Genomic DNA, 12335 nt, shown 5'->3' with positions numbered 1-12335 from the left:
TACCAGATATTATTATTCTATCTGTCAGTTCCCTGAAACAGTGGGGAAAGTAATCTTTAAAAGGCCTTGTCATGTATCATTCTCCTTCAGCTTCACTTCAGTGTGTGGATCATGCTAAATAAAAGCATCAACCAACATAAAATCTTGCATTTCAGAAAGGATAGATGCCATACTTCTGGGCCAGGTAATTATACGAGATTCTGTGTTTTAAGGAAATTCAAGTAGAAGAAGGTGCCCATAACCAAAGCATTATTTGTGACTTTCTATAGAAAAGCACGTAGGCTGCTAGTTGTACCTAAATTTTGATTTGCCTTAGGAGTTTTGTTCTTTTAAAAAGTTGCTGTCTCTTTTCATGTGGATATATTTATGATTTTTACTTGATTGCTTGGCCTGTTTTAGTTTCTGAAGTCTCTTGTGCAGCCTAGTCAAAGAGTGTAATTTGGAAACAACAACAAAAAAAAAGACTGTTGAATACTGTCATTTTCTGTCAATTCTAGACCAGTAGAATTTAAAAAAACATCTCTGCTGGAGTATAATAATCTAGGAAAAATACTTAGTATTGCTTTTAGGGACATTTGCCATTAAATCAAGCTTTTATTTTAATGTTAAAGAATATTGCACTTTCCGTAAGCATTTCCAAATGGCCCATTGTGCTAAAAGAAAGGATTATAGGGTATTTATAGGATCAGAAATTTTTGTGTCTGTTGAAAACCTACTGACAATGTTACTTTGATGGTATTTTGAAAAATGTGCCTGAAACTGTGACCTGTGATACTTTGGCAGCGACTTCCATTAAATATTAACTGGTGTTGCAGATATATTTTAGAACTTGCAAATTATGTTTTTTCCTTTGTGTTTCCCCCCCCCTCCCCCCCCCCCACACACACACTATGCTTCCTAGAACAGGCCTCATGTGATGTGAGCCTTAGGAATGACTTGAAAGTAGATAATAATCTTGTATACATAGCCATTAAATTCATCTGCAGTCATTCAAATAGTGGGCACTCTTGTTTTACTGTTCTCACCTACTAATGGAAATGCAACTTTGAAAAAGCAATATTTTCTTATTTGTATTGCACTGGATCTTGCATGTTCTCAGACAGAGGCTGATGTTGCTCCCAGTGAGGGCAGTGGTGCATGCTGTTCTTGATAAGCCTGACTTAAATGTAATTCCAAAAAGTAGTAGTGTAGAGAGTTAGGTCAATATTTTTCAACTCTGATCCTGTTTTTCAGCATGCTGTTCCCTTTCACATTGGCATAATTTGCATACTAAATAAAAACCATCTCTTTTCTGTTGATGAGGTTTTTCAATGAAATACTAAATAATATTCTACTATAAGAAATCCCACTCACTGCATTTGCGAAGCAAAATGTGAACTGATTTTGTGAAACTTGCCTTCCAGTCAGCTCTGCACACATGTGATAGTAGCTGTATCTAAATTATGTTGTATGGGTTGTTCTGTGTAGTGCACTCACAATGCACTACAGAAGCCTTTCTAAAAATGAAGACTGAACAACTGTTGCTTCACTTTTATTTGCAAAGGCAGCTATGTACTTTCTATGATGATTCTAAAATAGCACCATGTATTTTGCCAAATCGATGTGGGCAGTGAATTGTACCCATGTTAGATGCTGAGTGCGCACAAGTACTTTGATTTCCTGATATTTTCACATCAACTTAAGTGAGGTTGGTTGATCTGTAGTTCTGTGGCTGCCTCTTTGATGAAGGTGTATGTGAGGACAAATTTGATTGAATTGTAAATGTAGCTTCCCAGATAAAAATGATCTAAGGCCACTGCACGTATTTTCCTGAATTTGGAAGGGTAAAGAAAGCAAAGACTGCACAGGTGGAGGTGGAAATGACTCTCTAAAGCACATTGAGGGCTATTAGTGAGAAGGAACAATACCCTATTCGCCCGTAGGCCATTGCCAAAGCATGCACTGCTGCAGGAGTTACTATGATGTAAAGTAGGATTAGAACTGTTGTGCTTTCTGGTTTACAAACATTTCTTTCATTTCTTTATTTTGTCAGTGTTTTTCATTACAGCATCGGATCACTTTTTGTATTGATATGGAAAGAATGGGCCTTCTACATTCTTTCTACCTTTTCCTTTTTCCTCGGATTGTATGGATGAATATTTCTAGTATTTGCAAAATCATTACTACATCAGTCATTTGAAGAGTGATGTTAGCATCTGCTACCATGTGTAACAGCTTAGAACATTATTCTCTTGTCTTTACTTTTAGCTGCACATCCTTGACACCTGGACCTAGCTGTGATCGCTTTAAGCTGCATATTCCTTATGCTGGAGAAACACTCAAATGTAAGTTCAAAACTATTGTCATTGCATCTTGACCTTCCTTTCAGCAGTATCTTCTCTATCACACTGTGTTTTTAAGTGTTTCTAACTAATTTTATGAATTTTTGAAATATCTGGTTTTTGTTTTCTTACAGTTGAAGCTTTAAAAACAAATCAGTTATTTTTGAGATCAATTTACAGCCTTTCATAATGGAGTTGACAGATTTGAAAACAGGAAGCCTAAAAGCCATAGTTCACAAGTTCCTCCCCAATTCTTCTAATAAAATATTATGACTAAGACAATCTCATTATTTTAGTCTCACTTGCCATGTGTTTTATGTTGTTTTCCTCCTTTTCTTTTAAGAAGAATTCTTTAGTAAGATCCAACCTAGTAACTTTAGTAACTTCACTAAGATCTCTAAACAGTAACTGCTACACTTCAGCAGTTCAGAGAGGTGGTTTTTCTGAATTTAATTTAGTGTTTTGTTATATATGCATACTCTTGGAGGATCTGCATATGCTGTCTCATTTGCCCACTTTCCAGTTCATCTGTGTTTTGGTTCTAAGAATTAGCTTAATTTTTTTTTTATGTTATTTTTATTTTAGAAAGTAGAAAATTGAATTGTTTTCTGTATGCTTGAATGGCTGATTATCTGCATAAGAAAAGTCATAAAGTTGTGGTTTTTCATCTCTAGCAACTGGAATACTAGAGAGGACAATAAATTTCAAATAAAGTAAAATGTAAAACTTGACAGCTTTAGATTTAGGGTGGCACTGGTGAGGCTGCTTCAGCAGTACTGTGTCCAGTTCTAGTCTCCCTAGTACCAGAAAGATGTGTGCAAATTCAAGTGGGTTCAGTAATAGACTATGAAGATGGCTGAGGGACTGATGTATTCATTGTGCAAGGATAGGGCAAAAGGGCTGAAGCTGTGTAGTCTCAAGAAGGGAAGGTTCAGGGCAGATACTATCAATATGATTCTATGTAATGTTTATAAATACCTGACTGGAAGAGGTGAATTGGAAATACGGAAGAGAGAACCATATTTCCTCAGTGGTGAGCACTGAAGGTATCTGAAATCTAACAATATCTAAAAAATGGAAATACAGGAATTTCTATCTGAATTTTAGGAAAAACTACTTGTGAGCATAGTTAACAGTAGAACTTGAGCTGAAAGCTTGTGTAGTATATGTGTCTCCATCCCTGGAAATCCTTACAACCCAGCTGGACCTTAGAAACCCACTGTAGTAGATCTATCTCTGAACAGAGAAGATTGGACTAGACAGTCTCCAGAGGTGTCTATCGACCTCAAGTACTCTTCAATTCTATGGAAGCATGCTATTTGGAGGGGGTAACAGAAATGCTAAACATTTAAACAGTTATTGCTTTGGTAACGTGCACTCAGAATGTTTTCATACACACACTATAGCTCTCCAAGACATTTTAAATATTAAAAATGTTGTTGAATTCCTTCTCTAGTAGTTTTTCTTGTTGCATAGTGTGCCGGAAGCCCTATACCCTTATGAATGGAAGTCAATGCAGTTAAATTTCTTGTTGTCAGAGGTACTTTAAAACTTCCATTTGACACTTACAAAGAAGGCTGTATTTCTCAAAAGCTGGTCTTGAAATTTTCGTGTGTGTGTTTATGAGAGCATTGAGCTAAGCTCCTAAGTCAGTCTAACATGAGTATTTGTTCTATTCTAAAAGTACAGTCATGGCTTAAGAGATTTACTAATTTTTTCCTAAAGGTAAAAACAGCATATTAAGCCCTGCACAGGAGTTATTTTAGAAATAAGAAAGGGGGACTATTACACCAAGTAATGACCACATTATTTGAAGCTGCAACTCTAGCAAGTGGAATTTTTATCTGTACTTAAATAAATGAAAAACATTAGTTTTGAATAGCATACTCAATCTGTTGAATCTTGATGTGCATCACAATGTGTAGTAGATTCTACTTGAGATTTGTTTCAGGAATGCAGTCAAGATGCAATAAAGAAGCTTCACTGGATGACATTACTATAGAAAATGCTCTCATGCTTTCTATGGTACTGTAGTAACCTCATGCATCACCGTACTGAGCCCTACTATTATTATATTCTGTCAGCCTTAGGTCTTTACTTGTTTTTAAGTAGAGGCTAAAATTGAACTTGATTCGTAATAGAAAATTGGGAGATTGATATGCACACATGTAAGGACATGGATGTACAGACTATACCAATATAGTAAAGGAGTGCAGTTATGGTATATGACAATATAATTATGGACTATGCATTGTGTCAGTATTTACAAATCAGTGTATTTCCTCCGGTTTTTATGTTCTGAATGTCATGTAAGCAATTAAGGAAAGCTATAACGCTGTTGTGTTATAGTTCTTTACCTTCCCCAAAACCAAATGGCACAATTTGACAGTGCTATGTATTTTAATATCCTGACAAACTGAGTGTGGAAAGTGATGTAAACAAATAGTGATTTCAAGAGATAATCCTTCTCCTTGTTTCAGCTTTACATGTTTGGGAATGCAGTGCATCATTCGGTCTCATACCATGTGGAATTAATAATTCCAGCAGATTCAAGAGAGCTTTAATAATTCAGAGTTTAGACCAGTGGTGATGGTAGAGGAAGACTGCCATGGTGTGCTTCCAAAGATTTGTAGGTACTCTCCTGTAGGCTGTTGCTAGATATGTTATCTTTTAGGGGCAGAATATTTCTGCAAAGGAAGGTTGCGAAATCTGCTAGAATAAAAAGATTGACTGAAAATATTCAGAAACTACAGTGTATGGTCTTTATTATGTGATGCCAAATAAAGGCTGAAGTGTGTAGTTCCTCTGTGGTTTGTCTTACATCCTCTTTGCAACAGATCAGTTCTTTGCATATCATCAATCATAACTGCTGCCACTGTACAAATACCCAAGTATTAATCCCCGTGTGGTGAAAACTGTTGGTAGGCTACTTTAGGGAAGTATAATTACATACTCACAGTCCTGTTTTCCAAAAGGCCAGAAATTATACATTCAGATAATGCAATGGCTGTTTTATGCCTGTAGTGTAACATCATTTTTTTTCTTTATAGTGTAAAACATCTTTTTTTGTTGTTTTTGTTTTTTTAGCTTTGGTATCATCATACATTTTGTGACTTAAGAATGGCTTTCTGGTAATTTTAATACATTTTCTTTAGATTCATAGAATCCTGGAGTATCCTGAGTTGGGATGGACCCATGAGGATCACTGAGTTCATCTCCTGAGTCTGCATAGGGCAACTGTTAGCTAATAAATAATTTTTTTTTCCAAATGTCATATTCACCTTACTTATGCATTTACAATATTCTAGCAGCTCAAGATACTGAGCAGTTACTAAGCTCCAGTCAGGAGTAAAAGCTTGGGGGTATACACACTTTTATGCGGGGGAAAATATATCAGTGATGGAGATGAATCAGGTTAAATTAGTCTTCCATCACACTTCAGAAGTTTTCAAATTATACTTTCATACAAACATTTTTACTTCATTTTCTTCTGTAAGAGGCACAACAAGTTTTGTATCCGTAGCCGGAGTGGTTGGAGTTTATTCTTGATAAATTGTCATGTAAAATTGGAAACAGACATATTAATCTTCTGATGAAGTCATCCAGGACTCAGTGAACTTCAGGCAGCAGCACTGTTTTTCTTTTATATTTAATTTTTTTCGAAGTTCTTAATAGGATTTTTGTTTCCAAGAAAGCAAAGTATCCATGATGCTCTATAATGAGTATAGGGTCTAATAAGAAACTGAATCTGTTTTCCAAAGCTTACTCTGAATGGTATGCGGGCATATCTTTTATTGCTAACTGACCAATAGTATCTGATGAATAAAGAGAAATATTTGCGTATTTTGAGATGTGGTGTTTTGTAATTTTTGCAGATAGATTGATCTTCCTGTGCTACTAAGTCAAGGCAGATATCCTAGCAGAGATTCTCAAGCAGACTTATAAGCTCTAGCAATCTCTACTAAACAATATTCTTAGTTAAAATGCATCATTAAGAATCAATTGCTTGGTCCCTGTGTTTTTGTTCCAATGAGCCGTGGAATCTCTTGGTCTTGGTTTTAATTTTTCACTCAAGTTTTCCCTGCTTTCCCCCACCCCCCTCTTCCTATGCACTTCATATTTTCTTTTTCAGACACTGATTCCTCCTCTCTCTCTCTGTCCTTGAGTGCTGTCATCTGGAATTTAACGGTGATTAAACAATGTGTTGCCCTTGTGATGCTACTGTTCTCTGTGGCCTCTTGAACTATAGTATTTTCATCTTTCATCTGATTTTCACTGTTTTTATGTGAGTGGATTGCAGCTCTGTGTTCTGCTGCTACCACTTTGTTTGGTTTCCTTCATCCTGAAGAGTATGTCTTTTGTGTCATTCGAAGCTTAGCTTTTCTTTTTCTTTCCTTTTTTCACATCTGATTTCTGTTTCTACAATTCTTATTCATTTTTGTTATTGGCCTTAGACTGCAGAGTTGCTGTTCTGTTGCCTCACTAGCTAGTCTAAAAACATCCGCCATAGTATGCTATATAGAATTTTATCTGTTTTTCTTCCTTAGATAAAAGTACTTCAGGAAGTTTATCTAGTTTTCCAATGGCTTTCTACTTTGAGGAAGTAATAAGAAACAAAAAAGAAAATAAAGAACAGAGAGATGTACCTGACCTTCTCATTGCCTTTTTAAAAACTGTTTTGCTAATTTATTTGCTAAGTACTGTTTATCATGCTGGTAAAAAAGAAAAGATTGTGAAAATTATCTTAAAATTAATTTTAAGATTTATGGTTTGCATAGCCAGGTTGCTGCAGTGTGTATGTCAGTCTTTGCAGCATCAGGTCATTTTACACTGGTTGTGCTTTAGCTGGAGCTTTTACAGGAAAAACTTTTTGGTTCCTGTAATTCAGATTACGCTTAGGTGATATCATTATTTCTGTAGTGATTATCTTTTTGTTGGGTCATCTGAAGTACCTCCCAAAGATTCTTACTGTCAGTAAGTTTGGCTGGAATAGTGAATATTGTTCTTTTGGTAATCTGCTAATGTTACTAACAGGAAACATGGATAGATAATGTAATCTTCTTTTCATATTTATTTTCTCTTAGAATGCAAAGTTTTAAATATTTTCTCCTTTTAAGTAGTCACTTTCAGGTCTTGGTTTTTGTTTATTATTAATGTTGCTTTCCCTTATGTATTGGGCTTCCACTGAACATGTAATGATGGATTTTTTTTTTGCAGGTGGAAGCCTTAGTTAGTGTATTTCTCATCAAGAAAAGTACCTGCATATTTGTATTATTACTATACTTTCCTACTTTTCTCTTTTCTTTTCCTGTTTGGGCTCCAGTTATTGGTGATTTCTTCAGTCCTTTTGTTTCAGTGTTTCTGAAAGTCCTTCATTTCCATTTTTCCTTTTTTCAGCTACTTAATATCTCCCTTTCTTAAAATTTCTCCAGTGTTCTCTTCAATTTTTACTAGTATTTAATCTCTTTGTGTATTATCTGTTCTCTTTTGACCTTTTCATTTCTAGTACTAACATCTTCGGAAAGGTGTTTGCCCAGCTACATAAATGCAAGTAGCTAAGATTGTCTTGTTCAGTCTGGGATCCAGTTCATTTATGTTGTATTGACAGATTTGCCCACTCTCAGGTCTTTATGACAGCAGCATTTCTCGTTCTGTATGCTGTCCTACACCTCTTTTCTCTCCTGTCTTACAGCAGTATTTGTTAGTTCAAGCTAAAGAAATAAAATCAACCCTTTGCTGCCTCCCACAACCTCAAGAACCAAATAACTATCCTGTAAATCCTTCCTGTATCTTTTTTTCTTGCAGTGTCTTTATTGAAAAGTAGGAGATGATTCAGTTGCCTAACTAGAGGCGTCTAATGCTGTCTGAGGTGCCCTAGGGTATCTTGCTTTGCTTTTTCAGCTGCTGCCCAAAGGGCCCCGATCTCTCTGAAAAATCTTGTGTCATATCTGCCACAGCTTAGGCACCCTAAGGCACTTCAGATGGCATTAAACACTTGATGCATGCTTGTGGAGACTGGCTTCTTTGCAACTTTGTGTGGAGTAGCTACGGTGTCAGAGGTACAGAGAAAGAAGTTTTTTGTTTGCTTTCATATGATCAAATACTTCTAATTGCTGTTTAGTTTTTAATATGGATTTCTGTGCCTTTCTTCGTTTTGTACCTTGATTCCTACATGAATTCAGAAATTAATTTTAAAAGCATCACAGCTTTTTGCTGTCAGATGTTGTCTCTAAGCTTCAAGAATATTTCTGACTTTTCACTAAACAACCTGTACGAAATTTAAGCTACGCTTGGTTTTCTGTAATAGGGTTATATTTTAGGGTCAAATGAGCAAGAGTCCCCCAAAATATTCCCAGACACCATTTAAGGTAGCTGCCCTCCATTGGCAGAACTGCTTCAACAGATCATTCTAAGAGGAGCTGCTGAGGTAAAATTATCTTGCTGTACTTGACAGTAGAATACCTTGGCAACAGCAACACCACAGCAAAAATAGAATTACTCCTGTATCTTCTTGCAGTAGTAGTTCTGTGTTTACTGAAGTTGAATTGTCATTTCAGGAGCTATTTTTCTTTCTGTCAAACAATAAGTGGTTCTAGAGATGATGTGTTGCTGTATTTGATTTAAAGAACAAAAACTATTAAGAGTGGAATCCAGTGACAGGTCAGCAGGTCTGCATTTGTTCATTTAAATCCTTTCAGACTGCTGACTATGCTGACTTAGTGTTGTGGTCACCTATTACAGTGAATAACCTATTCTTCTTCTACCTAAAGACGATTATGAAAGGTCTGCTTTAGGGAAGGGTTTGTTTATAGAAGGGACTGATCAGTGTTCCTGTGTGATATTTGTGTAGACACTGAAGGAGCTAGGTTAGCATTCTATTTCTGTTTCTATTAGGCCACCTGGGAGATAGTGAATTAAAATGTTATACATGTATGATGTCATTCTTCTTATTGTCCTTTTATATTTAATAAAAGACAGTTTATTTTTTCTGAACTGATTCTCAACATAGGATTGGTCTTCTGTTTAAACATTGTTCTGTATTCCATATGATTGCATTCCATGATCAAATTGAACCTGGATTATTTTTGTTTATTGAAAGCCAAATGGATTGATGATTGCATTCAGATCAGTCTTATCCCAGGCTGCAGAGAACACAATTTTGTTTTACATGTTTTGTGCTGACTTAGGTTTCCCAACCCCAAGAATTTCTGAAGGATGTAGATAACCTTTCAAAATTAAAGCTTACAGTTTTTTTGATCAGTAACTGGTATGTTGTTCCTACTTTTGTCTTCTTGAAACCAGTAAGGATGTTGGTGCTGTGGCACTCCATACAACGTATTTCAATACTACTGAATTTACAGTACAATTAGAAATAAATAAATAAAGGATGCTGAAGATGAAGTTAGCAGAAGAAAAAAGATAGACCAGTGGAGAGCAACTATATGAGTGTCTAAAAAATCTCTCAGTTTCTAACCCCTTTTTTAGAGTTACTATGCGTTTTGGCTGAATTGATAAAGAGAAGAACAGTATGTGTGTATGTGTAAGAAAATAAATGATTGATTTAAATATTAATACTTCCATCTTTTCATCTCTTGAGAGCATATTAGCTTTTCCTTTGAAATCCTGTGAAGTGAAATATTTCAAAATTGAATGCTACTTGCCTAAGGAGAAAAAAAATGAACAAGGAATATTTTTGAATAGTGAGAAGCAAAAAGATGTATAAAGCACCCTTTTTCTTGTAATTTATCTTTGGCTTCATGGCTTTAACTGTATTGAATTAATTTTAAGTTCTGTAGCACTTCTTAATTGGAAATAAAATTTTATTGAAGTTATCTTTGCCTAGTGTATCTATAAAAATGAGATAACTTGTCTGAGTGTGAAGGTTTTGCCTCCATTGTTCTTAAACTGAAGTAGTCATGGTCACTAATGCTATGGAGCATCACATGTTTTGCCTACTATCAAGGGATTTATGGCAAATAGAATTAAAGCTCATGAGGAAGTATAAAAGGAAGGGGTGGTTGTTTCATTTAGGCAAGGTGGGGAGAGAATGCAGGGCTTTTGATTTCTGGTGTTTTTATTTTCAAAAGTAAAGTGGTAGCTGTTCACAAACTCTGAGTGCGATATTTTTGCAGATGACTTTATTAGCTTAATTTTTTTTGTTGTTGTCGTTTTTCCCCAATGCAATTATATTAGAAGATGGTAAGCCATAGATAACTACCATGGAAGCAGTTGTTTAAAAGTGAATGTTTCTATTAGGCCATCTGGGAGATAGTTAATTAAAATAGTAAACACTTTACATTTTGTGAGCTCACTGTGCAGGCTAGTGGTAACATTTATGTAAAGTAACATCGGATTTGTTGTTGAGCTGGCCGTTGTGATTGCTTAAATACCTTTTATTTGAGTGTAAAGTTGCATTTTTAATTTACGTATGATAGCATCGCCTGGCTAACTATTAACTATATTAACTAATTATTAGCTGTATTATTTCTGTCTTTTGTTTTTTAGCAGGAGCGAAACTCAGTTTATGCTGATAGGTTCTTTGATATTAATAGGTCATGAAAACTTTTTAAACTAAAATATCTGCATAGATAGTCACTCCTATGATAATAGTTGATATGCCACTATTACTGAATGGAAAAAGGAACATGACAGAAGAGGAATAGATCTTCAAGGAAGAGATATGAGCATGTGATGAGTCAGCACATAAAATACACATCTGCCCCTAAACCTGAGTTGCATGAATTGCTTACCTAGCGTATCAAATGGATAGTGCCAATTTTAATTTACTATTGTACTTAACAATGTCTGAAACACTACCACATACATTGCTATGAGCTATCTTTACCTATTATTGTTGTAGAACTGAAAGCATGGGGGGAAAATGTTTTTACCTGCTTGAACCTTCAAATTGTACCTTCTGTCAGTTTTTTGTGGTTTACCCATTCCTGTGGAGCTTGCAGAGGTGAACACAGTGTATATTCAATCTCACTTCTCTGAGCAGAGTCATGATATAGAGTTATTTAATTATTTTTTTCTAATCAAATATGGAGGCATAACATTAAAATAACTGGTTAATTTCGTTATTTTTTATCCCAATCTTTTTGTAATATTTAGGTGGTTCAAGTGCAATTCTTGGCAAGCTGAATTTGTAGCTTTGTGTACTTTCTTTAAAAGAAACATTCAGATAATGAAAAACCAAGCAACTAGCAAGTCAACATGAAAAGAATGTGTTAAATGAGTTACTTAGCGTCATATAAGAATGTCAAGGCAAAAGAAGAGATATGTTTCTCTCCTTCAGAGTAGCGTTAGGATAAGTAAAAGGACCATGTTTTATTTTGTGGTGAGTTCTGAGTTATACACAGCTCTTAGTCTGTGAAGACCGAGAAGAGTATGCTGTCTCCTTCAAGACGTGGCCTCAAGGATTGTCTGTTCTCTATGTGGAAATTGATGGGGTGATTTTAAGGAGCTATGCTTTTTTTTTTTTTTTTCAATTGTAATATATATGAAGGCTTGGCTTAGGTTGGCATACAAAGTTCAGTCAAGTAACAGTCACTTTTTGGAATTATGCATTGTTGTCTTACAGTTTAGGCAGTCTAGTAATTATTTTCTCTTAATAGAGGTGTATTTTGTATTCCTGTAGTTTCCTCTAGGATTAATGCATGTTTTGTTCTTATTTAAAATGAAAGAACAATTTTATGTTAATTGTATTTGGTATATTAATTGAGGAACCTGCGCTCTTTTCTGCACCTTGTACTTGTGTGATTCCAATGTTTGTGAATCAGGAGTGCGTGCAGGAGAAATACACGCTACGCTCTACTGAGTCTTATGATCAGCGAGTTCATGATATTTTTGCAGTGATGCTGTGGAGCATACCTAGACAAGATTAGCAATTGGCTTCTTGGTCATGAGCCCTCACTCTGCGGATTAACCTTTATTGTATCCTTGCTTCCAGTAGTGGCAAGATATATTTACTGAACGTTAGCAATTAAAGCTGTCACACTGAGTGACTTGAGA

General features: G+C 35.4%; 1 protein-coding gene across 3 annotated transcripts in view; it reads left to right on the top strand.

The window, feature by feature from the left end:
- The window catches only part of BABAM2 (BRISC and BRCA1 A complex member 2), a 155302-nt gene that overhangs the window by 15179 nt on the left and 127788 nt on the right, over positions 1–12335 (top strand). For all 3 annotated transcript variants that reach the window (XM_065755098.1, XM_065755115.1, XM_065755106.1), the window contains one exon: positions 2248–2324. In XM_065755098.1, coding sequence (XP_065611170.1) covers positions 2248–2324 — 77 coding nt within the window. The remainder of the gene's footprint in view (positions 1–2247; positions 2325–12335) is intronic.

This window comes from Cyrtonyx montezumae, unplaced genomic scaffold, assembly GCF_038088225.1.
Source record: "Cyrtonyx montezumae isolate F1298 unplaced genomic scaffold, pur_monq_1.0 scaffold_0, whole genome shotgun sequence".
In the NCBI taxonomy this organism is placed as follows: domain Eukaryota; kingdom Metazoa; phylum Chordata; class Aves; order Galliformes; family Odontophoridae; genus Cyrtonyx; species Cyrtonyx montezumae.
The sequence above is the reverse complement of the archived record's forward strand: the minus strand, read 5'-3'. Positions and strand labels throughout refer to the sequence as shown.